The sequence below is a fragment of the Dromaius novaehollandiae genome, chromosome 10 (genome assembly GCF_036370855.1).
Source record: "Dromaius novaehollandiae isolate bDroNov1 chromosome 10, bDroNov1.hap1, whole genome shotgun sequence".
NCBI classification, from domain to species: domain Eukaryota; kingdom Metazoa; phylum Chordata; class Aves; order Casuariiformes; family Dromaiidae; genus Dromaius; species Dromaius novaehollandiae.
In genome coordinates, this window is record NC_088107.1 from 16,561,185 (window position 1) to 16,589,043 (window position 27,859).

Genomic DNA, 27,859 nt, shown 5'->3' on the forward strand with positions numbered 1-27,859 from the left:
TTGGATTGAGAGATCTTTTTGGAGGGATAACATGGCAATTTGACACTCATGTAATTAAGGATGGTGATGACTCAGGTCTTTATTCAAAAATTTCAGTTTCAAGAGCAACTGTATGTCTTCAAATGGGAAATTGAAAACACTGATCTTATTTTCATGCTTATTTGGGAATTTGATTTTATTATTTGTATTCGGTTCTCCTGGGCTATAGGAAATGCAGGGATCCTGTGTGACAGCTGTAAATTTTGTTTTAGTTTCTATTTTAAATTCACAAACGATCTTTTGAATTGCAGTGAAATGTGCTTAGTTAAGCCTTTACATTTTAACATGTGGAGAACTGAAGGATAACATTTCTTGTTGTTTAGGAGCGTCACCAGCTGCAAAAACAACTGGAACTAAATGAAATACAAATATCAGGAGCAAAATCTGAAACTAACTCGGACAGTGAGAGGTGAGATCTGTCTTAATTCTGGAACTTCCAGCATAGCTAGGAAACTTTAGGATTCTCTTTGTTTTTGAAGACACATTTTACTAACTTTAAAATTGTAATTTAGTAGGGATTGTCCAGCTGAATGAATAAAATGAAGGTGTGGAAGACTCTGGCATGTGGTATCACAGTGCAGAAATACTGTGAAGTTATTTGGGGCAGGTGAGGGCGATGCTCTTGGCAATTAGACTACTGTAAATGGTTGTTGTGGAAAGCATGAGGCTTAGGAGGATCTAGTGGCATGGTGGTGCCTGGGCACACTGTGGTACCCACCGATGGCACATGCATCCATTGCTAATTTTTTGAGACTGGCAGACCACCATGGCCAGGCAAAGACAAGTTTGAAGCTGAGGCAGAGGCAAAGTTTCAAGAGAAACCTATCCAGCACTGAAGTAGTGTAACCGGCATTGGAATTGGAATTGCATCCAGTGCTCTCAAAGGCTTATTTATATGACACTAATTGTGTGAGTAAAGATGAATTATAAGCAGAGACTGAATAATCATACTTGATTACTACTTATATTTCTGTGGCACCCAGAAACTCAGTTTTAAGATTTTGGCATCCCGCTGTTCTGTAGGAAGTATATACATAAAAGGAAGTCCCTGCCCAGAGCATCTCCAGGCCTAATTGTATGGGTCTGTGACCAGTTTAGCTGGTTTCAGGGTAATAACAGCTTTTCACATCAGCCAGTTAAAATAACAACCTCAAGTATACAGATGTTCCATTAACACAGAACATGGAGATCGAAGATAATTGCCTTCTTCCTTCACCTTTGGGTAACAGGTACTCTTCTCCCTTCAGTGAAGCCTGCCCTACCCACTCAGCATGGAGAGTATGCTGCAGTAAAAAAGGCAGATGCAATGCTCAGGCAGGAACCTGTGCAGGGCAAGCAAACAAGCAAGCAGTTGCGATCTGTACAATGCAAGAAAGCAGTCGGGGTTTAGATGCTGAAGTCTATTCCTTGGTCACCTGTCTGCCCCCAGCCCCTGACTGTCCCTCTGATCCCCCGGTGAGAATGAGCCTCTGGTCTGTTGCTCTGTTGCTACCAGAGTTTAAAATTCTGCATGTTTGAGAGACCAAATATATGTTACAGTTGTAATCAAAATACAAATTGTGTTTTTTGCCATATCATGCAGGATTGAAAAACCTACAGCAATGTCTTGATTCTGAGTCTTTATCAAAGTGCTGCAGTTACAGTTCTGTAGAGTACCTTACTCTTAATAGGGACTCTTTCTTGTGTGTGGGGGGGAACAGCCTACAATTCAGTCATTCATTAGAATTGTGTCATACAGTGTGTCATCTGCTGCTTTGCCTTAAAATGGTTGTTCTGTTTGCAGCTTCAGCACTTTCATCTGCTGTTCACAGTGCAAGATGAGAAAGCTTTTTTGTTTTTGATTCCCCTCCTCCACTTCTCAAATTCTCTTTAGACTTGAACCTAGGAGTAGAGGAATTTATTTTGCAGGCAAGAGACTGCTTTCTTTTAATAATTTCAGGAATTGTACATTCAGATAAAAATGGAGGCTCCCATGGCCAACATGCCAAAAACTTATTAAAAACCTTGCCTTCTGTTCCTTTGCACGTTCTAAAACTACTTTTCTGTCAGGCTGCCAAATCAGCTTGTGGCAGGAGTCCTGTGGGTGTTCAACTTCTGTGTAGAGTGGATTTGAAGAAATCCAGAGTCTATCTACAGATTCACACATGTAAACTTAAAACAACCACAGCAATTACTGCTGACTGTTGATGAGTTAATACTCTTCCAGTTAGTGTTCTGCTGCTGTTGGCAGCTATGCCAAATCGTTGACCCAAGGCTGCTCTGTAGTCGGAAGGCACTTAGAAGGATACCAGCAGATGTGCTTCCTGATTATTTAGTATGTATTCCCCCAAAGTTTGCAGGCAGTAATAGGTCAGAATCAGTGTGCCTTTCTAGTGATAGAGATCTACTTGTCTAAATGCCTTTCACTTCAAGGAAAAGAGACATCTCAAGGAGATGAGCTTCTCGCCTTATTTAATTGTCAGCACTTCGAGCTGTGAGTAAGCAAGCCAGTATGTAAGACAAAGGTGAGCTAACTTGGGTGGGGACAGACACTTTGACTGAAAGACTGCCATTAAAATGTACTTTAGACAAATAAAAGTGACATCTGTTAGTGGAATTTGACTTGCTAGTGAGGTACCTCTTGACCTAGTCTTCCTGATTCATGGTGAGATAGTGGGGGTTCTTGTTTTGCTTAGACTGCATAGCTCCCCACTTAATGTGCTTAATTTTTCCATTTTCTGCTAGGTCACAGCATCTGGAGGAGGTAGCAGCTAGCCTAAGGGAGCGAATCAAACATTTGGATGATATGGTCCACTGCCAACAGAAGAAAGTCAAGCACATGGTTGAGGAGGTGAGATTTTGTAAAACAATGTATTTCGAGTCCTTGGGGGATGCTAATTTTTTCAGTACAAAACCCAAAGAGAGCTGTGTGCTGTGTAAGACTTCCCTATACCACCATAGTTACAAGAGGCAATAGAAGAGTTAAGCATGAGTTAAGCATCTGGACCTAGTGAAGCAGAAAGATTAGGTGAAAGCAATTTAATCCAGTTTATATAACCACTGTTTTAGGTTATATACTGTGATCTTTAGGCTAACTCTAATTCTGGAGCTCTTTATGGTAGTTCAGGAAATACAACTTAATTTGAAGCATTCAGAGGGTAACTGAAGAAACAATGCAGACTAGTCATTAGGGGTGGAAGTAGTAAGTAAAATAGATTTGTTTCCTTCCTGTACAAAAGCACTTCTGTTTCAGGCATTAGCTGCTTTTTTTAATTTTTTTTAATGTGGTTCTTCACAGAAATAGAGGCACAAAAGCACTTTTTCATCACTCTTGTGCTTCCCTGATCTAATTTTCCAAAAAGTTTTAAGCAGTTTTCTTCTAGAAAGCCACTTAAACTTGCTGCCCACCTGTATGCCCAGGAACTGTTCCAGCAGCCAGGAGAAGGCTGTGATTGCAAACTTTTCTCTGTTTCCAGAGAAACAGTGTGATATGGGAAATAGGTAGATTAAGTTTAAATTAGAGCTTCACAAAGCAGATGGGCATCACTATTATACTGAGACTGCAGAGATGGTAGGCATTAGTGACATACCTTGAGTGGGGGGAGGATTGAATTTCATTTGTGTTTGGATATCCAACATCCACAATACCAAATATTTGGAACTGATTATAATCTAAGGCATTCTTTCTCAATTCATATGTTCATGTTTAATGATTTGCTATCATAGGGTTTCTGATTAGACATGAAGTTTTTCCTTTTTTTGTCGAGGTGGTATAATAATTTTTTACCTATATCTATCCTGTTTTATAAGTTGGCTGTAAGATTCTGAGGTAGTCCTGCTGTATAATCGGATATGTGATACTGAGCGATCCTGTCTTGCACGCAGAAGGATGCAAAAACAGCAGGAAAAAAAGTGGGATGCAAAAGTAACTTAAAAGCATCTATCATTTTGTGTTAAAGTTCTTCTGTCATATCCTCAGTACAGAAGACTGATATAAAGATTTACGGTTTTGTTTCTAGTCCAGCTTGCAATTTTCCCAATTTTCAAGCAACATGGCAGGTAGTCTAAAACTGGACTGAAAATCTTTATACAACAATATTCTACTAAGGAATCCATCTCCAATCTAATAATCATGTCTCTTTAAGTAATGGCTCACTGGAACAAACAATTTATCCAGAGGCTGTTTCATGTCTGCGTAAGCCAACTATCACTTTATGGGCTTCTCTTTTTTCAAACCAAAAGTACTAGAGGACTTGTCACTTCGTGCTATCTGTGGCAACCAGATGATTCTGATAATATGAGGATGATGGCCTAAGCTTTCTTCTTTATTGCCAAATGCATAGTAAACTGCTCAGTATAACTTGACCTCTAGTGGGCAGAGTTGGTATAACAAATGCTTTCAATTCCATGGAGTATGTTGGCAAAAGCACGCATAAAGATTGGGCCAGTGACTTTTATTTCATAAATATCAGTTATAATGAGTGTGTTTAGCTTGATCATTCCTTGTAATAATATCTCTGTTAGTGCCTTCATCTGCACAGCAAGCCTTTTCATACATTTGGTTATCGTATTTTAAAGAGTAGAATGTGAGATGACTAACTCTCTTAACTTTCAAGTATGTTTGCTTTTAGCTGATGTCTGACTACCTGATTTTCAGTATCGGTTCAATCTCTGTAGAATTCTTTTATTGCCATGTAGCTGTAGGGACTATATTTTTCTCTTTTAGTCCATGTATATTTTAGTTTTTCTTTTTAAGCGGTTTCCTTAAGAGCTACATGTACACCAGTAACAATATCTATGTCTTGGTTAGTGAGCTACCTAATGACTCCTGTAGAAGAGGTTTGATCAGGTTAGACAGTGCCAAGCAAATTGGCACTTTGGGATTTTTAATCTTGTGCTATCCATGGTGTTTGTAGTACTCTGTTTCACAAAATCTCTACAGTGTTGCTCGCGTGCTCTATTTTAAACTGAACTCTTTTAATTAAAAGCCTACAAATAGCAGCTCTGTCTGGGTACAAAATGGAGCAGCTGTCCAGCATGCAGAAGATAAAGAGCACTGCAGATGTGCATCCCTTTAAATACCTGAGCTACCCATGCATGGTATTTGTCATGCTTTTTTGCCTCTGCAAGTAAATGTTAGAACAGAATTCTTAGGCTGACTTTCAGCATCACTTACTATGCCACAGATGCTGAGAGATCAGACCAAAAATACTTCTTAAAAGCTAGGATGTTGAAAGGGAATGTGCTCTGAAGACACTGTTTTGGAGGAAAATTAAAAACTAGTGAGCAGTAGCACTAAAATATACTTTATATAGTAAATAGAGAAGATTTTGGAATTGTGCTACTATTTAAATCCCAGAAAACATGTTCATCAAAGTGTATTTGAACTCACATCTCTCTGCATTAAATTTAACCTAATACACAGTATAATAGCTAGGAATATCTAGAAGAGTCACAGAAATGCTGTGTTACTCATTAGTGCAACAATAGCTGGTATCTATAAAGTTATGTTTGATCTTAAGGTTTCTGAAGGTACTACAATGATCAATAACTTGTATTTAAATAATGTAATTGAGAAAGAATGACCAAAGCATCTAGGAAGCCTGCTTTGCTTACCTTCCCTGTGGCATGAGAATAGACTGAGAACAGGCTAACCTGGAAAACCCACAACAGTAGTGGAAAGAATGTAAAAAGTCAAAATTATCAGCAGTGCTTTTGTCAGAAGCTGACCCAAAACATACTATACGAACCAGGTAAGCACGATGGGACAGCATCTGCTTACTTGACTACAGAATGAACTTTATTTAGTAAAAGTATTCATCTTAGTATATTCAGATACAGATTTGAAGTGTAAATGGGAGTTTATTCTTTCAGTGTAAACAGCAACAGGTTTGTGCTGTTAGCATCTCCAATTTAAACAAAGCACAGCAGCAGCAATGAACCCCATTTGAAAGGGCTGCTGAACAAACAAGATATGCTACTTCAAACTCATATGGAGAACTCTCAAAGCTGAAGAAGTACAGAGAAGAGTTTTGTGGCTGAAAATTCACAAAATAGATTCCTTTTCAGGCCATTTTTAGGGAAAGATGACAGACCCTTAGCAAGTGAAGGATGTGAGGCATCCTGAAGGGTCAGAAGCAGTCAGAAGGAAGTGAAAAAGATGCTTTTTAGTGGAGTCTTGTGGTGCATTGGGTAGCTCTAACACCTCTATTGCTGGCTTTGATGGCATTTAAAAATGAGTTAGAAGGCTGCAGTCAGCCCTAACGTAGGTGGGCATGAAAGGGGAAGCTGGCAGAGAGCACCAAATGTAGGAGGCCATGGAGGAAAAGAGTATTAAAGCCTTCATCCCAGTCACAGCAATTTTGGGGCCACATAGGGATTCTCCACTGTGGGAACTGAGGCTGCAGCTGGTTAGAAGAGCAGCTGACCAGAAGGTTCTCCTGCACAGTCTTACAGCCCGATGCTCTCATTACAGATGATTTAAGATGAACAGGTTTTTCGCAGTGTTGAACTTGTTTGTTAAATGAACCTGTTTGTTCCCAGCTTGGTGCAGGACATTTCACATGGAGTGCTGATGGTTGGAAGTGAAGGACCTGCACTGGCAGATGTGCAGAAACCCAAACTCTGTTCTCATACTCTTTGTACACTTCTGGCTTTCAAAAAGAGTGAGAAGAGACAGAGTAGATCACTCACACTCAGTGGTGAAATCTATGAAATTAATAATGGTAGACTCGGTTAGTTTCTCCCTTTAGTCTTCTTTTTGCTCTCTTTTCTAGCCATCTTAAAGTACAGCTGGGCAGCGACAGGCTTTCTGAGGCAGCTCAGGAAAAAGCCTGTTTGGTCAGAGGCAGAGCTCGCAGCAGGACTCCCAGTGTGAAAGGCGGAAAGACCCAAGCTTCAAGTCTTCCACCAAGGGGGCTCAAGAGCAGGGACTCAACTGGGCAGGCAGATGCCTGTAGAGGCCCTGTGGGAGGATGTGGGAAGCTACTACCATGTTGTTTCCTTAGGGACTGAAATTGCTGTTGTTCAGATGGATGAGTAAAAGCTCGCTCTTTTATATTCTATATCGTCAATCTGTTTATCTGTCTGTGCCGGTGTAGGAGATGGGAGACTGTTTAGTGTCTTCACTAAAACTTCAAAAGAAATACAAAATTTAAATCAGCAACAACAGAAATATTTCCTGACTTGATCTTCATTCCAAAGCTGGAGAGATTTAAGAGAGCTTTAGTTTTGAAGTTTGTGCAATAGAAATGGATCGCATTTTCATGGCGCAAAAAGCTTATATGTAAGTGTTTCATTGCTAAGAAGCAGGAGAGGGAAGAAAACAAACATCTACATTTGTAAGCAAGGCTAGTGAGTAGATACAGATGTAAGGAGCTGTTCTGAAAGTGACTGAAAGGAGAAAAGCATATTTGATTCCATGGCAAGAGATTATTTACAGAACTCAGATTTCACATGAAATTCCCCTAACTACTGAATTGAACTGTCTCTAGGTCATGGCCCATGAGCTGTTCTCCACCTTTAGTCTCAGATTCCTTGGATAATAAATGGTGACCAAACACCAGAGAGAAGCTGTATCCTGTTCTGTTGTGGAAGACGCTTGCATGAAAGTTTATATATTGCCTGCTAGCAAGCAAATGGTATCACAAATACAGAAGATCCATTGTACTGCACGAATGTGGAATAAAGAAGAAATTTCCCCAGCAAAGACTTAACCAGCTGAAAATTTGTCTGTCAAGATATTCCAACTCCAGATGCATTGCAAAATATCCCAGTCTTAATATAGAGGTACAGTTTCAATTTTAGTTCAAGTAAAAGAAGCCACACAGAAACAGAAGATGAGAAGATGGAATTATCAGTGACAGATGCCAAAGATAAACAGCAGCACATAAATACCACTCCCACTCCCCCCAAAATCCGATGTGTTTGGACTGCCTCGGTGGACTTGAGCAATGCAATGCATTGCTTATCTATTGGCAAAAATAGAATCACTGCTGGTGTTTGGGGAGAGTGTTTCTACATGCACAGCATCAGCTTTCTCAGCTGGGGATTTCCTGGTCAAGTCATTAATTAGAAGACTTGCACATTACTAAGGTAGCTCTTAATAAGGTGGGTTGAACTGTTAGCCAATGTGCAGGTATTTATAACCCATTAGGACATCTAGGCCCTATGGGCCTGCTTTAGCAACAGACACACATCAAAGACTGATGTAATGTATTCATATAGCTCACTAGCTTAGGAAGCTCTCTTATATAAGTGCAATAACTTAAGTCAGTTACTAAGTTGTCACTTTTTCTTTATATGTAGTAGGAATTTTAAAATGCTAGAACAAAAGTATTGAGGGGTGACTAAAGCAGTTTAAAGGAAAAGATGCTCATTCCTACCTACTTTGTTATATACTTGAAAAAAAATTCAATACTGTTGTCTAGGCTCTGATAAGTATCACTTAAGGTCCAATGAAACAGTGGACTCTGGAGTAAAATCTTTCCCTGTACAGCAGCTATGTCTGAGAGTTCAGGCTGATGTTGTAACGTCTTGCCTTTCTTGTTTTGTATAATGTAATAAGTGTTTGTCCTGTGTTTAGTCATATTTATGACCAGTTGGTTCATGTCTGTGTATCAGTGTTACAGATGCCAGATCCATTAATGGTAGATGAATAAGGAAAATACACAATACTTGAATAATATATAATACTTAAGTATATTTTATGTCATGTTCTGATAAATATTTTAAATTAATGGATGATAATTTCAAGAGGTAAATGTTGACTGAGTTTATGTAACAGCTGGATCTGTTCCAATTCAATGGATCAATGTGTATTTCAAGCCTCCAGTACTGTGACTGAGTAGACAGAATAAAATAAAGCTTGCTATTTCACTTTCCTTATGAAAGCTCTACAATTGGGCACAACTTTCACTCTCTTTTAAGACTATATTTCTTTCTGCTGTAATTACTTTGTCTTGATTTCCCTTCTAATTTCACTACTCGCTTCTCCAGCATTTCTTTAGAGAAGGATTCTACATTTCTTTTAGGTCTCACAATTCTCTTCTTGACTATTCTTCTTAGATGGTCTATCAGGAAGTCGGTTTAATGCTCTTGACTTGTGCATCCAGCTTTCAGTCTTTACTGGAATAAAGTTTGGTTCGTTGATGGAGCAAGATGCATTCAGAAGTTGAACTCTTCCCAGAAGTATTTACACAGTCCATGCAAGTACCATGACAATCTTGTCTGGTATTTCAGGAGACATTGGAGACCATATAAGGTGCAGCAGTGAGAAAGAAACATATCTTCCCTAAGGCGATGGACAAGAGGAATTGAATTATCTGGGAGATGCTACAAGATAAGGTGATAATCTGGAGGTAGAAAGAGTTTGCGAGTGATGATCTTGAACTTTAAAACAGAGGCAAAAGTATAGTGGTGGTCAACAGTAGGTCAGTGACAAGAAGGAGAGAGCTTGGAAAGAAGTGCTGAGGCCTTATTAAGCCTGAGACAGTGAGTAAATTCAGGATGATTCCTGCTGCATGTGGGACCTCACGTCCTGAATTGCATCATTAGCGCTGCAGTAAACGTATGCAATGGCAGCTGCACACCCAGCATGGTCTGCTGGGGATTTCATCGCTGGGCCCGTGGCTGAGGAAAATCAGGTGCCTTCTCCTGCACTGGGCAGCCTGGTGGCACGGCATGAAGCGCGGTGGCCTCAGAGCTCCTAGCCACGCCAGCCCGTTGGCAGGCGCGATGCTCCCGAGCAGTGGGCACGTGCCGAGCGACTGAGCTATGGCGGTTGTCACTCCTGACTGTGTGGCACTGTTGGGACTGTGCTCTGCTCCTCAGCCCTGGGGTGGTCCAAGAGCATGCGATGCCTTTCAGTCACTGACAGACCAAATGGGTGACAACTGGGCCTTGCTGCTGTTCCCACCCAGTTTCTGGAATAGTCATCTGCCCTCCAACAGAAGGGGGAAATGCAGGAACAATCAGCGCAGGATGGAGAATATTGCAAGGTGGGGGAGGCAAGGGAATGCCGTGTCTGAAAACAGGGTGATGATGTGGCCCAGGACTGCTAAATTCAGAGTGCTGTTGTCAGGGCAGCTGTCCTCAAAGGAGTGGGCCATTAATGCCTATCGTATTACTGAGCAGGTTGCCAGTTTTGTTTGGCTGCCTAATGTGCGTGTGAAGATTGTAAAAGTGCTGGTAGAAGCTTGGAGGAAAAGGAATGGCTCGTGATTCCAAAAATACAAGGCAAGAGAAGAGACCAGTGCTAGGGAAAGTCTGTCTGGGCCCTTGTAGGGCAGATTGGCAGAGGAGAATTTAAAGGATATGCCCGAATAGTGCTCAGAGAAAATGATGGAGAAATCTGAGAGGGTAATCACACAAAAGCCAGATTTGGGAGCAGGTTGCTGAGCCAGCAATGAAATGAAGTGCTAAAGTCTGCAGACACAGCAAGGCTGAGGTGGATTATAGGCCTTGGGCTTTGCCCAAAAAAAATGTCAGAACATCTTGGTGATAATTTTGGCCTGGAGTCAGTCAAGAAGTGACTCAGATCCAAGAGTCAGTCCAAGGAATTTGAGATTCTCTGGGTCACACTTTTTTGTCTGACACAAGACTGCTCTGGCCACCACTCAGGCCCTCAACTCATTATTGCATTTGACTTGCCTTGCTTCTCCTCTTTTTCTTTACTTTATGTTCAATCAAAAGTCAAAATCTACTGCTCTATCACTGCCTAGTTGTTCTTTCACTTTATGCAACTCCTTGGAACAAAGACCCTCTCCAGACTTAGATTTGTGCAATACGTGTGTGTGTGGTGCTGCAAGCATTATCATTTTAGAGTAGATTGCCATAACTAACATTTTTATGGAAAATTTGAAACAGTGTAAAGTAGGAAGGCATTCATTTTATTTTTGAAATGCTTTACCCGATACCAGTGTTACAAGCCAGTGTCCTTGTTACATTCGTTTCTCAAAGGAAGCCATTGCACTTTTACTTTATGCAGTGTAACTTAGGCAAATGTACTGAATTAAGGTTTCGTTTTATTTCATATAATAAATGATTTATAATCCACCAAAGTTATTCCTGTTTTGCCTGCTTTCCTGTAAGTGGCATGTTCCCTTGAAAGGTAATCAAATCAGGTTTGATCACACCTGATCTTCCCTAAGCTAATGGCATAAGATGATGTGTATTCAAATCCTTATCCAGTAAGTTAACTTTTATGTAGTAGACAACTCTGGTGGGACGTGTCATCCACATCAGGCCTGTGGGTAGGTTTAAAGCTTTCTGTAACTTTGTTGTGCATGTGATGATATAGTACAACTTTTGCCTCTTCTCCATGCTGTGGAAGAGAAGGTTTATTTTAAAATTCTGTCATAATTCTCCAGAAGGACAAAGTAGAACATTTAATGGGTTCTGACTGATGCTATGAAAACATGTGAAAAGGTGTCAGGGAGTACTGTTGTTTATGTTTCAATCTGTCAGTCCTTAGATGATTCTCAAAAAAAATTTTAAAGCAGCAACATTCTTGTCAAATTGCAAAATGTCTTTTTGGAGATGAGGTTTGTGTTTGGAAAGGGGAGGAAGCTGTTTGTCAAAGTCTTCCCATTTGGCTTCTTCACTGGATTTTGAGGTGTCCACATTCATTTTTGCCATCAGACTATTCTAGTTAAAGTCATTCAGAAACATCCATACAGATGTCTGTATCCAATGTGAAGAATAAATAGATACGAGTTTAATTGTAACTTAGACTAAATCTATTTATACATAATAACGGTAAACATAATGGTTCCTGTCACAGTTTAGTTCACTGTTTCTTTAAAGCCTTTGTATCATAGGGTGAATATAACTTTTGTTAAATTTTTATGAAATGAAAGAATTTGGCCAAGCATTTAGTGCCTGATTCGATCCCTAATTTGAAAACAGCAGTATCTGTGTTTGATCTAAAAAGCAGAACAGGCAGCTGATGAGGTATGTTAACTTCAATAACAGGAATGGATATCAGTAAGGGCAAAACGTGCTGATCACATAGCTGTACCTGGCTTCAGTCTTCTGCTCTTTGCGAGCATCCCAGTTACTGGTGTTCAAATTGCTTCCTTGCATGCACAGAAGGAGAACAGAGTATTACCAGAGAAGACCCACCTGAAAGCCCTAGAACAGCACCTTATCTTTTCCCAGGTGGAATTTACTGACAGGATTTAACCTACTCATAACGAAGATGCAGCAGAACTTAATCTAGCCATACTATTAACGTAGTTGTGATTGAAGACAGAGATCAAAACATGTTGCATGGTTCTGCATACGCTACAAGCTTTGTATTTCTATGATACAAAAACTGAAGTGGTGACAGCTTTAGATTACATGGCTAGTTTTTGTATGCACTTTTAAGGTGAAAGAAAAAAGAACATGCAATGAAAGGAAATGCCTGATTTTGAGAAAGACAGATGATGAGTGCACTTATGCCTACTTTATGTATTATGTTACTATTCACCTGAAAACACTTTCTGTATTGAATTTACATTTTATCTTTTCCCAGTAATAACTGATTATAGTGTTAAATAATACATGATAATTGAAATCATGAAGACTGTGAATTAAAGTTGGGTTGGTGGTTTTATAACTGTTCATTCTTTGGTTTAATTTATACATCTATTTTGCTGCAGCTTTTTTGGTACTCCTGTAAGGATTGGTTGCAATCTTCTTAATACCTTGCAATAGATTTGGAGGGGGGAGCAGGGCATGATAGTAATACTGTTGTTTTGATTATTGTACTTTTGAGTATCTCTGAATTCTCATTTTCTTGTAGCAGGGTGTGACCATTTCTATTGGTCATTGTTTCCAGATGCACTGAAAAATTTTGTATTGGTGATTTTGAGGGGATTTGTTAATAGGCTTTCACAAGATTGATTAAAAATATTTTTAAAATAAAGAATTAAAAAGTAACTGGCAAGAGCAGATGGGAAATTTGACCAAGCATTTGGAAATGGCCTGTCTTTCTTGTGCATCAATGTAATGCAAAGACTGCTGGAAAAAAGAATGTATTTGGAGCTTTGCTTGATTTCAGTTTGGCTGTTCTATAAAATTTAATCGTTTTAAGTTACAGTCCACTAAACTACGTTTTACTGAACAAATACTTCTACTTTTTCCTTAAAATTGTGTCAGTGAAGCCCACAGCCAATCAATAACCTGCCAGAATAAGGCTACCTCATTTATGTGAAGTTTTATAGAAAATACCTATCTTTTATTACCCATGGGTATTTTTATAGTTTTCTTGTGACAAAAAGCTCTAGGCATAGATCTAATGTCCTTGTTGGCATACTACCCAAAAATGTGAAGGAATGTGTGGGGTACACATTTTTCTAGTGCTCAGTGCAGTTTGAATATCATTCTTTCCTCATCTAACACAGCTTTAGGGTGTGCGCTTTTTTATTTATATATATAGTAATAAAGGCTTCGTTAAAGATGGCGCGTGGCAGACTCTGGCGTTCCATTTGTGGTGTGGGCCATCCATTTACTGGCTTGGTTTGCTTTTATTTCTGCTTTCAGGCTTAAGATCAGAAGCTTTTTGTATCTTAATTTATTCTAATATACTTTAATGAATTGTAGAGATAACTGCTTTAAATAATGCACAGTCTAGTAAAGCAGAAGTTGGTTGGGCTCTGCCTAGTTTAAGAGCCGGTACGGAGCGGCTGCCAGGGAAAGGGGTTTAGCCGGTGGCGTTCTGGGACCTCAGCGGAAAGAGGCACATTCCCAGGGACTTGAACAGGGGAAAGAATCCTGTCTTCTGAACAAGCGATTTCAAGTCAAAAGACTTGGAAGATGTCAAGGAAGGTGGATTGAAATACAGCTGGAAAAATTACTGACTAGACACCATTTGACACTGAGAGCAAAATGATCATCCACCATTACCAGCTTTCACTGCTGTTGCTGTAGGACAAGCCTTGCACAAGCCCAGGAGGCAGCGTCAAATCCACCTTCTCCCCGCTCCTCCCTGCACGCAGACGATCCCTCTTCCCCCGCAGGCTGATCTTTCAGTGCACTTCTGAACATCCTCTGCAGAGATATTTTACACTGTGTTCTGCATCTGAAGTAGACTGTAACTATGGATTTAGGGAGCACCTTGTCTTTTGTGCTTGTAAAGCTGTGCACGCCTACAGCTGTCTATGAATATTAACCTGAATCTCCTCGAGGAGCAGTAGTAACATTCGCATCTTCTGTTTAGCTGTTATTTCGTTTTGCTCTTTTTACGAGCCATTGTTTTAGTAGCTGTAGTCAGCAGGGGTTGAGAGAGAATAACATGGTTTTCTTTGATGTGAGGAGAAACTGCAATCTGTTTGCACGAGATGCTCAGTTGCTATTGTCCTCTGAATGGGGTCACCTGAAAACAACAGACGTCTGTGCTAGTCAAGAGGTTTCTTAGACAGTGTTAAGCCACAATATTTTTGACGCAGCTAACCTTACTTTTTTTCATGTTCACTTGTAAATAACCTCTTCCCTCTCACTGACGTATAAAATGAAAATGTGCTTTTTTTCAATGAGTATCTGGTATACCAGGGAAAAATTAAATAAATAGGACCTTCAAGAAACTAGCAAATGTGCAATTTATTTTCGGGACAAGAGCAAAGGCCTCTGAGTGAGAGATGGCATTTTCCTTAGTTCACTTTGTCACATGACAACATTTGAGTTTCTGTTTCCAAAGAAATACAGATTCTTAAAAGTCATATTAGTAGGCATGTATGGTCTTTATATATACTATCGTAATCATATGGGATGGTAGAGAACCCATGGATTAAGGCAATTTGAAAGGTATTCAGTAGTGGCTGAACAGTGAAATTAAACCTCGTTTCTTCCTGCAGCATCTACATCTTTTTCATCCTCTTCCCATCACCATTAGATTAAATGTCTTTGTTTTGTTTTTCTCCCCAGATTGAAATGCTAAGGAAGAAAGTAAAAGAAAAGGAATTATTTATAATACAGCTTTTAGAAAAAATCTCTTTCTTAGAATGCGAGGTAAGCCATGACCCTTTAAGTTTATATTATTTTGATTATTTTATGAAACCCATTAAAGGTAGATTTGATGCTGTCTAATGTTATCCAGATGGATATTTACTACATGTATTTACTGTTCTTCAGTATGGAAATCAAACTTATGACATCAATCACATCAGGAATGTATGTAATACAAAGGCTCAGTACTCATGCTAGTTTTCTTAATATATAATTTTATAACAATATTATAAGTACTTAAAACAGAGGATTCTGAACAAAGACTGTTGGTTTGATTTATTTTTTTCCCCAAAGTATTTTCTTAATAAAAATATTTCTTACGGAGAAAAGCCAGTTTGCTGTTTTATTTTCTTATTTTAATTATTATTATTTAAATAAAACAAACTTGTGTTGAAAATTACTGTTTTCCAGAATAAAGAATTACAAGATAAATTGGACTATTTAATGGAAAACCAACCAAAGACTAATATAGAAACCAGAGATACTGGTGTAGGATGTGATCTTCCATTCAGGTATTCAGTTTTTCTACTTGTTCATAGCAAGCTTCTTCACAGTGTCCTTTATTGGTGCTGCAGTAATAAACCATTATATTAGTAAACTGCTGGAGCAGATTGTGGAGTTTTGCAAAATTTTAGTAATTTTTAAAGATTATATCTACGAGCTGTAATGTACTTAATGATTTGTGGAGTAGGATATTTAATGAAGCCGACCTACCAATGACTTGAATTTCTGATAGCTACAATAGACAGTTGTGTGGGGTTTTTTAGATGCAAACCCTTGGGTGTACTTCTTGGCAGTAACATGATTTAAGCAAGAAATTAAGCTGGGAGTCAAGAGATGTGATTTTGTGAAATAGGGGAAATCTTGGTAGAGCTTTGCTGCAGCGTCCAGTGCTGCCCCAAGCCTGGTTAGTGCTGGCTTCATGCATGTTTTATTCCTGGTATTCTGGCAGAAGCTTCCTGGACTGTTTTAAAGGGCAAGTAACTCCAACAGAGCTGCCTGGTCACTACAGTACAGCTCAGGGCTGCAACAGGTTTTGGAAATACCCTGTTCCTAAGTGGAGGATTGCCAAGTAAGCAGTGCAAGCACGTTAGTGCTTCCTTATCTGGAGGGGTGTCGATTTTCTGTGGTGGCCCTTGGCTCCATAGCCCAGCTTTGTAAAACTTAAGGCATATATGTGTGCCTTTCCTCCTCCTCCTCCTCCTCCTCCTCCTCCTCCTCCTCCTGGGTTCTGGGCACTGCAGCGGGGTTGCACTGAGCCCTGGTAGCAAGGCTGTCAACTTGCACCTCTCTTCCTCCAACAAGTCGTCACAGGGAAGGGGAAAACAGAAACCAAAATAGTAAGGTAGTGAATGTCTTTGGCCAATTCTTGACGATCATTATGCATTACTCTTACTACTCACAGGTAAACTAGTTCATCTTAACTGTCCTGCAAATTGAATCATTTAGTTTGAGCAGTGTGAATTAGTATGTGAAATCAGCAAACTCCTATACAAACTAAATTTTCCCTTCTCACTTTAAAATACAGTCAGTTTTGAGTATATTTGCCAGTGCTCAGCCTAGAACATATTTTAATGGCATAAGCTATGAAACCTTGAAAACAGTTTTTTCACTCAGTGGTATCTTTGGCATAAACGCAGCCTCTACTTACCTCTTTTTTTTCTTCTGGTTTTGAGATTTATCTTTAATAGGTATGCGGTTTAGTTTTTATGCAATTGCACTTTACAATTAATTGTGTTCTCAAATGTAACATTGCTGTCTTTATCAGCGCAGGACCCTTAGTCCTAGCTGTCCATTCCAATACGAGCTCCAGCTGATGCCTGCATCTAAACTTGTCAGTATTGTCCATAGCTTTTATCAAGTATTCTTTGTGGCATTAAAAAAAAAAAAAGGAACATATCAAATAGGCTAAAATTAAACTCTTTAGCCTATCAATAACAAAAATTTATTGCAGTGGCACATCCAGGCCAGCTGTCTGATGATCTAACACTAAACTCTCTGTAAGCTTTTTCTTGTCTCCTTAACAGTACAAGTATTGAGAACGGAAGATCTCCTGAAAGTGCAAGGCCAGTGAGGACGTACACCCCATTCAAGAGAGTGTTGGAGTTTAGCACAAAGAACAGTACATCTTGAGCATTCAAGTCAATGTGCTTTTTAAATATAAGCAAATATCTTGCGCCTTTGCAGCTTGGTTAGATAAATTTTTATCAAGCCATAGAGAAGAACAGCAGCATGAAGTCTTGCTAAATTTATCCTGAAAGCAGCTTTTTAGTAACTTCGTATCTGAAGTTATTACTGACATTAACTGTGAGGGGGATGTGGAAGAAACAGGATGAGTGAAACAGCAGTCAATATTGCTTCTTTGAGAGAAGCTATGTAGTGCAATGGGTCATTTCAAATACTAGTAAGGAGGGAGTTGTATAGTTGTACAGTTTTTTTTCCTTCAACTGTGTTGTAATTCTATTTGTACAATGAAGCTCTAATATATTTTATTTTCAATACTACTAGAAGCAGAATCTGAAAGTACCCTGGCAAAGGGCATTAATCTGAGAGCTCCCCTCTTGTCCGTATACACAGCGTGAGGGCTCCTCACCCCTCTCGCAGAGACCTGCTGTAGCTGGGGCTCCAGTCACCTGGGAGAGGGCCACTAATAACCAGTGTCCTTTTGCTGGAGCAAGAGAGGAAACTGCAGCTGCTCTCCACGAATCCCCTCAGCACATGCAGGTGAATATCATGTTTGTTGCTCCAAACAGTAAGCAATAGAGCAGCTTTATAATGAACTTTGCTTTGTGGGATTGAGGCACTGGTTTGTACTTCCCCAGTTATGGGGTAAAGCAAAAGTTGCATTCAACAGTAATTTTGTAGGAAAATCCCTGTCGCTTAGATTTTAAGTTCCTTTTGCACTGGAGGAAGGAATTTTCACTAAACAGAATTTCACCTACAGCAATCGCTGGTTTCTCTCTCATCTGAATAAGGATTTTGATTTTGAGTACTGTTTCTTCCAAAACACTTAATCTTATCCCTGACTTCTATGTACCAGCAGGAACTACTGCCTCTATTACTGAACTTATTTTAATATATAGGGTATTTTTTACATTCTATTTTGATCTCCCAGTTTTAATGAACTAAAATGAATTACAAGTATTTCCTGGTGGTTCTGTTAACATGAGTGAAGGGTATTTTTCTGTTGTTATTAGTTACTGCTGTAGAAAACCAACAACTTATGTTTTGTATCATTAATGTTGTTCTTGCATTGAATGTTAATCCTAGAAGGCACTCACCTTGCCACAGGGTTTCACAAAGTGATTGCTTTTGTCTCCAGCCTAGTGCAAGTGCTTAAATTCAGTACTGCCTGTTCAAATTCAAACTCAATAGAGTTGTATTTAAAATAGTAATGTTCACCTCATAATCACAAACTTATTCTTGCAGTATTTCATGTTTTTCTGAATTTGTTAGAGAACTTTGTTTATCCTGTAACTGTGCTGTTTAACTATCAAATAAAGAAGCCTGGACTAGAGGATATTTTGATCCAGTGTAAGTACCTTGCAGGAACATGAATTGCTTGATGTAATCAAAATATAAACAGAATAAAATGGGAAGCTCAAAATTCCCTCGCCTTTATGATCAGATCATCATCCATTTACATATAAGCTATTTTTTTTCCCTCACATACTGTTCAACTCCTAAAAGCTTAAAATGTTCATTCTTTCTAAAAAGTCCTACATAACATTCTGGATTTTGTATGCACAAAATTTGAGAAATACTGCAGTGAAAACCAATAACAAAAGGGTAAATTAACTATTGTTTGACAGAGGCCTGTAATTTTCACTGGTATAGAAGTTGTAAATACTAACATCTGTTCAAAGTTTCTTTTCAAAAGAATAATTCTAAAATATATCATATCAATACTAATAGTGCTAAAAGGAAAATCTGTTTACTTTGGGTGCAACGAGGGACTGAGAAAGATCTCATAGATATCAAAAGGGCAAAGAAAATCCCTCAGCTGTCACATCAGTGAACAGAAATAATGCCACATATTTGCTTAAGTTGCTTCTTCCAGAGATGAGGTGCAAAACTTCTATAGTGGGCTAGGGCTTGACGAGAAAGTCCCTGAGAATAAGGAATTCTGCTGCCTATAAAAGCAGTCCTTCAGATAAAGCACCCTCTCATTATGCAAAGCAGAGGAATTGTCTTCTACCTGAATACCAAAAGTATAGAAACATCTGAGATGTGGAGAAGCTCTAGTTCTAATCTTGCATAGAGTATTTTTCCTTGAATGAAGTTTTGATGCTTGAGTGGATTTGAGAGACTGAGTTTGCTCAACAAGGTTCTGAAATACTGGTTAATTATGGACAATTGAGATCATGAAGTGAAACTCTAAATGGGAAAAACGTTTAAATTGGAAGTGTATGTTGACAAGCCCAAAAGATAACGGAATGATGCAACCCAGATTTCAGGCACAAACATTGTACATGTGTGATCTTATCTCCCTCTAGTGTTTGCTAACGGCAAATATTAGGACAAATCTGTTTTTGAAGAGAAAGAAACTGAAGACTAATCCCAACTGACCATGCTGATGTCCATTTGAGATACAGCTTCAGTTCATACATAATCCCTTTTACCATCCTATGTGCCAGAATAATCCTGTTGTATTTTGGGGCTTAATTCTTGACCATAGTTTCTGAAAGTTTCCATCAAACTTAAGGTGAATGGATAAAGGCTAAATTTATAGATGAGCTGAAATGTGTGTGATTGTAAAAAAATGTTAACTGAAAAGTTTAAATAACTAAAAATACTTTATTCCTCTGTACGGCTTTGACCAAAATTGAGAAAATGGAACTTGATGATTGTGAGGTGCTTAGTGAATGGCAGGAGAGAGCAGGATGAAATATCAAAAATGCTGTTTTGATACAGACTTCAAAAGGAAGTTCATTCTGCTTTGAATAAATTACTGAGGGTCTCTTCTGAAAATAGTGCAAGATATCCTAGCTCTGAGACTTGCAAAATGATCCTCCGCTCAAAACTTTACAGAGACTGCAGCAAGGCTTTAAGCTTTCTTGTAAATTTTCTGTGTAAATCTGTCTGAACTATTTGACAGAATATGGTATTTTTTTCTAAACCAAATAAGGGCTGAAGCCTATGCTACATTTTTAGAGTATTTTGATGTGCAATGAGCCGGATGAACATCATTTGGTTGGACTACTGGCCTTAATTTGATAACTGTGAAGGAAAGAGGAAGAGTATTTACGTAAGAGTATATTACATGAGAATATGGAGCCTTCCAGTCAAATCAGCAGCAATGAAAATTAGCATAGGTAATGACAAATCTGACTGAAAAGACTGTAATACATCAGTATAAATTTTGTCAATTTGGGATTGAGTTAATAAGTACTATAACATTAGAAATTAGTAAAATTTCTGTAGCCCTCAATAAAAGCCATACAGGTAGGCCCCAGGAAGTGCATTAAATATTTAAGTCGATTGTATGACTTCATTTGTACCGTGATAAGTGTTCTTCTGGGATTTATTCCAGATTTCCTGGAAAGTATTTTGGGATACAGTTTTCATATATGCTGTATAAATAATGCAGTTACATTGTATGCTTTTAATACATCTTGAATGTAGGGCTTGAAAAGGATAAATTGCAATAAATACTGTATTTAAACTTTCTATTCTTGTGTCAAAACTCATTTAGAAATAAACTTACCTTAAAAACTTGTAAACTCTTACTCTACATAATCTTTTTTGTTCAAAGCATGTATGAACGCAAAAGTGGTTACTCTGGAGCCTTGATGTTCTTGTCAGTGTTTCCTTTGGCAGACAGGCTCTTGAGAACAGGAAGACACTCCCTCGTTAAAGACTAAAGACTCTTCTCAAAGCCAAATAACAAAAGTAGATGAAGTCTTTTTTCAAATAAAGAACTATTGAATTGCATTGGATAAACAAGAACAGGGCAATGTAGCTCTCACAAAACGAAACAAAACAACCCACCCTCCCAATCCCACAGGTAACATCTAAATATATCTGTGATGCTCTGTTTTCAGCAGAATGGGAGTGATATGAATGTGGCCCATCTTTTCTTTTTTCTTTTCTTTCTTTCTTTTTTTTTTTTACACAATTCTTACCCATTCACTGATAATAGAGATTTATCTTTTAGACAGTCACAGTGTAACAAGCTACGTGTCAAATAAATAAAAAGATGACTTTGAAATATGATAATCACAGTGTTACTGGTTTGCAATGCTTAGCTAAAGAATGTGAAGTTTTTACTTAACTAATGGTTGCCTGTGTATGTGTAGAGATTGCCAAAAGGCCTTCATAACATCTTGTCGAGATCAACAACATTTAATGCTGAAACTCTACAACGTAAGATTCTATGAGTTACATACTAAAGTTTTGGAGACATACTTTAAATCCTTGTTTTTAGACATTTGAAATTTTTTATACATGGATAGATAAACTGAATAGGTAAGTTCTTCTCTCCATATTGTTAAGACCATATCTCTGTACAGGAGATACCTGCTCCACAGAATGGAGACATACATGCTGAGATTTTGGTTCCACTTAATACACTTTATTTCATTCCTGTTCAACAAGCTATTTAAACACTTGGGGCTATTTGCACATGCAGAAATATGCTTAAGAACCCTGATGAATACGGCCTCACCACCCCACCTCAAGCACTAGAACTTGGAGGAAAAGAAAAAAAAAAAAAGAAAAACAAGATGAAGTGGTAGCAATCATCTACAATTTGAGGTATGTGAAAATTTTCAGAATAAAAAGGGACCAGTGCATTAAAAAGAAAATATGTAAAAGTGAATGTCAGCAAGGTTACAGTACACTGTAAAGGTGAGTGATGTGTAGACATGCTGCAATAGTCTGATAGTTGCTTCCCAAATTTAAAACAGTACATTGATGGATATAAGGATATGTAGGATTGCCTTTAAAGTGTGATTTTTTTTTTAAGAGAAAAATGAGGTTAATGGAGGAGTTCTTAAGTTAAAGAGAAATAAAACAATTCTGTTACAAAGATGCATTCTTTTGATGAAAAAGTTTTCCTTTTGATTCATTTTCATTCAAAATATTCATACCCCTTTTTGCTATTATTTTGGTGGTGGTTTACTTTGTATGTGTGGCTTGATTTTCGCCCCCCCCTCCAAAAAAAAAATTCCACCTAGGAACAAAGAAACTGTAAAAATACATTTCCCCCCCCTCCCAGTCATACTTTCTAAAGTCTCCTTTCCCCCATTTCCCAAAGAAAGGGGAAGGAAGAGTGATATGTATTAACTGAAATGGAAGAAATGAGAAAAAGACAATGGAAAATGATTTATGTAACAAAATACCTTCTCAGTTTTCAGAAGTTGTAATTAATTTTGGTCAAACTTAAATATTTCTGACAGGAAATCTTTCCACCTGAAAAAATTCAGCCAGCTGCACTTCATGGCCACCTCTCCCAAAATATGTGACTAGAATACATCAGCTTAGTAGTAACTGGCATCAATAAAACAGAGATACTAGAAATTCAGACATAGATGTCCATTGCATAGACTGGTGTAAGCTATTAAAAAAATCTATGCTAGAATACAGTACTTATCTGAATGCCTGTCTTTCCTTTTAGCTAGGCTCTACGAAGATGAATACTTCTCTGTCAAGCCTTGGATTGCGTTGTCTCTTCTTCAGGTAGTTTATTGTTAGTGTACCCAATTTTCTCCTCCATTGCTGTACTAATAATTTACTTTTCTTATGGTGTCTAAGACATTTGCCATAGAAATAACACTAAATTGCATAGCAATTCCAGACATGTTATTTTAGAATAAACTATAATTAACTTCAGATATGTGACAGAAAACAGACTGTATTAAAGTAGTATCTAATAATAGCTCTTGAGATAATGTCCTAAGGGAGGAACATGGGAAAGTCCATTATGTAAGAAATAAAAAGATAATTTTGTTTTATATTTAGCCCACATGAATGCTGATCAAAATATTCAAGAAAGTGATAGAAAATAAACTCTAATCAAGAGGCAAAGCATGCTCTACTATCTAAGAGCCTTCTTAGAGAAAAGCGGTATTGTTGTGCACTGCAAATATGACATTGTGTCAGTTTCCCAAGAGAAACACCAGCAAAGTCCTAAGATGAAACTTGCAGAAGGCATTGCTGGATAGTGATTATCCATGCTCAACATGCAGCTATTAAGGATTTTCCCACACACCTGTATTTGGCCCCAGGGCTAGCAAAGCCTAAAATTATGTAACTTTCCTCAGTCCCAAAACTGCTTACCTCTGCTCCTTGACTGAGAAAGGTTAAATTGATTTTTGTTCCTGAGCGTTTGTATCTAAATTATCTACTGCCCATCTTTCCATAAAGAAGAGCATGTTTGTTCCAGCACTTGCTGAATTCCAGCTATTTGATCATCATTCTTGAACTGTGTGTTATCCATAAATGGACTATGGTATTCCAAAACTTAGCACTCCCAAACTGTAAATAAAGACGAACACTATTTCTTCAAAAAAAGACTTGGTGAAAGGTGTTCCAAGTAAGGCTACACAGCAATCAATTAATCATGACGCCCAGCAGTCATGTTATTAGGACACTTTATTCTCTTCATCTTTTGCTCTATTTTGCTGTGTTTATGCAGTTCAGCACATAAGCTGAAACTCACTGTAAATACTGGTGTTACTTCTGTGCACATGTAGTAACAGCAGTTGAACTGAGATGAACCTTTATCATGCAACTGCAGAACAGCAGTCTAATGAGCATGGTTTCTTCCAGACTTATCACTTCCACACAGGCAGAAACAGTGCTGTGTTTCCATTTTGCCTTCCATTTTCTCCAATCTGCACAGGAGAAAGGCTAAAAAACAAGGTGAAGAGTTCCTTCTTGCAAGTCACAGAAATGTTAACATAGGTAAGGTAATTTAGGACTGCATTACAGAGGCTACAATTCAGACGACTAGAACCTGTGTCCTACAGCAGTGAGCTTTTCTCCTGGGAAAATCTCACAGTGATTGCCTCTTCCCTGAACTCTTAGGGAAGATCCCCTGAGGGATTTTCCATGGGAGATGATCCAGGCTGCGAGCAACAGACAGTGAAACAGTCTCTTGAACCAGCCAGTTAACTTGGCTTTTCTCACCCTGGCCATGGTATTTTTTTCCATGGGTAGCTGCCTACTTGATTAATCTCATTTCCCCTGGCCCTCAGCCTCTCCATTCACCTTCCAGCTGAGCAAACAAAGGGGCGGGTAGCCATTTTAAAACGCTTCCTCCTCTAATCCCTCTGGGATAGACCCTCAGTTCATCCTGTTCATAAAACAACTGTTTTAACAATCTCTGAGAAATGTGTCTCTTTACTATTACTTGGACCAATAATCCTCTACTGGGGTCAACTTAAAAAGACCAAGATCTACCACCTGGGAACCACCATTCAGCTAATTACCTTATTATTATTATTACTACTAGATGGAATAGACTTACTAAAGCTCTTGGCACTTGTATCAGCTAGGAAAGTTTGGAGTAAACAAACCAGTATTACAGTCTGCGTTTCCACATTCCATCTCTGTATTATACACAAATATGTTTAAAAATAAATACAATATAAAGAAAACTTTATTCTGTGAAAATTAAACCTTAAATCCTAAACAGGAATCTATACTCAGCTGAAAGCTACCTACCTTGGAAATAGCAAGGCTTTCATCAATGAAAATCCAAAATAATTAAGGTAAGTAAGAAAAACATAGGCTTTTGCAGCCTTCTGAGTATAGTAGGACTGCTGAGTTCAAGGAAGAGCAATCTGCCCCTGCTCTACACTGTTTCCCACACCCCAGCTAACATGGAATATGTTTCTTGAATACAAAGTCAACTTTCTAGAACAGGGATTTTGTGACACAGGGATCCAACTTCACGTTAATTCAGGTGTCTGCAGAACCCTGCGGCTAAAAAACGATGCTGCCCGATGGGTCCAGCGCAGAAGCTGCCAGTCGGCGCCTCCCGGGCCGCAGATCTCCTCCACCACCTGCGACACTCAGCCCGAGATAGGAAGCCGCGTCCCAGCCCCGGTCCCCTCTCTGCCTGCCTTAGCCCTGGGCCTGCTGCTCCGCTCCCCCTTGGAGCCTGACAGCCTGCCTGAGCGCGCAGGAAACACTCCTGTCGTTACTTTTAGGATCGTGTCTATCTATCAGGAAGACTTTCCCCAGGATTTGGGGTGAAATCTACCTATAGGCCCCCCGAACTGTGAGAATCATCTCCATTTTGTGCCTCTAATGCTCCCCCCTCCCCGTTTTGCGGCGCGGTTCCCGCACGGTGCCGGCACCGCCAGCGCCGCGCTGCGGCGGTCCTCGCCGGGCCCGCGCTAACGGCCGCAGCCCTCGCCTGGCGCGCGGCCCACTCCCGCCCCCGCCCCGTTCGCGTTCCAACCAAGTGCGGCCCTGCCGCCCCGCCGTCCCTTCCGGTAAGATGGCGGCCCCCAGTGCGCTGCGGAAGCGGCGGGCGGCGGCGGGCCCGGGCGGCTCCGGCAGGGACATGCGGCCGGGCCCGCGGCGGCAGCATGGCAGCGGCGGCCGGCCGCGCCGCGGAGCTGCGGGGCCGCAGCCTCCCCGAGCTGCGCGACATGCTGAGGCGGCAGCAGCGGCTGCTGGCGGACCGGTGAGCGCGGCGGGGGCGCGGCTGCGTGTGCCGGAACGGCTCTACCCGCCGCGCGGCTCGGGAGCTGCCTGGGCTTTGGGGGGCGGGAGGCCGGGCGGCAGCGGCCGGGGCGGCGGCAGCGCCCGCTTGGCTCTAGCGGCCCCCTCGGTTCTGTGGCTTTCTGGGGACGCGCGGTTGTGCGAGGGTCGCGGCTGGGGGCAGGCGCAAGCTCAGGCTGTAACTTTGTGGCCTGCGGATATTCACGGTGAAACCGGAGCGGTTGCTCCCGGGAGGGCAGGAGCGGTCGGTGCTGCCGCCCCGCCGGAGGCACCGGGGAAACTGCGGGCTGCGCCGCTCGGAGCAGCGCTTCCGTATCCGAGCAGGAAAGCGTGGCGCTCGCCTTACCACAGCACGCGCCCGAGATTGCGCCTGAGATTGCCTTTGCGCCCTTTCGGTCTGCAGAAGCCCGATACGCAGAGGTGAAGCCTACTGTCACAGTGAGGCTTAAAGCAGCGTTCGCTGCTTTAATGGAGTAGAGTCTATCTGTCTCTCCAGTTGAAATACAATTTTTTTATACCTTCTTATGTAACTTACTTATTTTCTTTTAGGAAATTTATTGCTAGGCTTCCAGATAAGGGTAAGAAGATCTCTGATTTTGTTGAAAAGCTGACACTTGCCATTTCACAAGAGGAAGAAATAGCAAAGACAGCCGAGCTGTTGTCCGCTGTCAGGTTGGAGTTCCAGGCGAAACGGGAGGAGGTTCATAAGAGCAAGCAGCAGGCAACCCGAAATGAGGACGTCCCCAGCCAGGAAGATTCCTCAGCCTTTAATGAAAATTCTAATATTAAAGAAGTCTCTAAGATCGCTTCCCAAAGACAGGAGGCAGAATGTACTCAGCAAGATGCCACAAATACGGCTTCTGAAAATCAGAGGACTCGGAGAAAAAATGATAAAATAAAGACTGCTATAAAAGATCAGAATCATTTTTGCGAAATTAGCTCCAAGTCGGCTACAAGCACTCATCTGAGAAATGATCAGCAGATATCTCGGATTAATTCTCAGGGTGGTACAGAAAGTACAGGTGCTTTGGACAAGAATAAAGACATGCTGGTTGATGCCTTTCAAAAAGTTACAATTGTAGATGGGGATAATAATGAACGAGTATTGGAGAAAGAGCAGAATGTCGCTAAATATAAGGGCAATATCTTTGGCAGCCTGCCTACCAAGACACCACATTATATTGAAGTTCTAAAGTCTAGAGCTGAGAACCCGATCATTAAGAAAAACAAATTTAAAACAAATACGTAAGTATTACAGCATAGGGTTGTTCTTTTTTTTGGTGAAATAATTGATTTGTATAAAATTGGAAATTGGAGAACAAGCATGGTGCATTTATTTTCTTGTAGTGATTACAGAGATTTAAAGTCATATGACATGCTATGTTAATATATCGGCTCTTCGGCATTAGGTACAGAATCTAAATATTGAGCAGTGGTCTAATTCTACCCATTTAAAAAATTTTTAAGTCTTCATAGACTTTTTTAGCTTGAGCTACAAAACTACTAAATGGTTGGCAGAAGTTTCTTGTGGATTACGGGGAACCTTAGTAGTAGCTGGCCTTTGCTTTTCCTCCACCACTACAGAAATTACAATTCACATTGTATTGACAGCAGTAACAGTTTATACTTTCCTTGATTCTCAAGACATTGCTGTTTCATGTATGCTACTTAGTTGGCTTACTTTTCTGCTCGCTGTCAGGAATGATTTGTGGCGTTTTCTCTCTGCAGAGAAACTATGTCTGACTAAATGATGAGAAGCTTTTTTCTTTTTAGCTTTTCAAAGTGCTGCTTGTTCTTAGTTTGTATATGGTGTCATAACACTTGATATGCTCTTCAAACTTTTCAACTCTTATGTGCTCAGAGTAACGTGGTTTCAGAACTGAAGTTATTCAACCTTATGTTGCAAATTTGGTTCACAACTTGCATGTTTTATCCCTTATAGATTATCAGGAGAGCTAAGTGGATCATCGCATGGTTCCTCATCCAGTCATTCGCCTGGGGGATTTGGATCTCCAATTACTACCGAAGAAAGACGACTTAGAGACAAGAAACATTTGAATGATATTACAGCAGCTCGGCTACCACCACTTCATCATGCCCCTGCTAAGTTATTATCTATAGAGGAGTCCATAGCAATTCAGATACAGCAAAAAGAAGCTTATGAGGTGTGTATTTA

General features: G+C 39.8%; 1 protein-coding gene across 1 annotated transcript in view; it reads left to right on the top strand.

Annotated features, from left to right (window-relative positions):
- The window catches only part of MYZAP (myocardial zonula adherens protein), a 59,122-nt gene that overhangs the window by 26,918 nt on the left and 4,345 nt on the right, over positions 1-27,859 (top strand). Inside the window, exons 9-14 of the mRNA XM_064517428.1 lie at positions 363-448; positions 2,764-2,869; positions 14,926-15,009; positions 15,418-15,518; positions 26,233-26,928; positions 27,626-27,848. Coding sequence (XP_064373498.1) covers positions 363-448; positions 2,764-2,869; positions 14,926-15,009; positions 15,418-15,518; positions 26,233-26,928; positions 27,626-27,848 — 1,296 coding nt within the window. The remainder of the gene's footprint in view (positions 1-362; positions 449-2,763; positions 2,870-14,925; positions 15,010-15,417; positions 15,519-26,232; positions 26,929-27,625; positions 27,849-27,859) is intronic.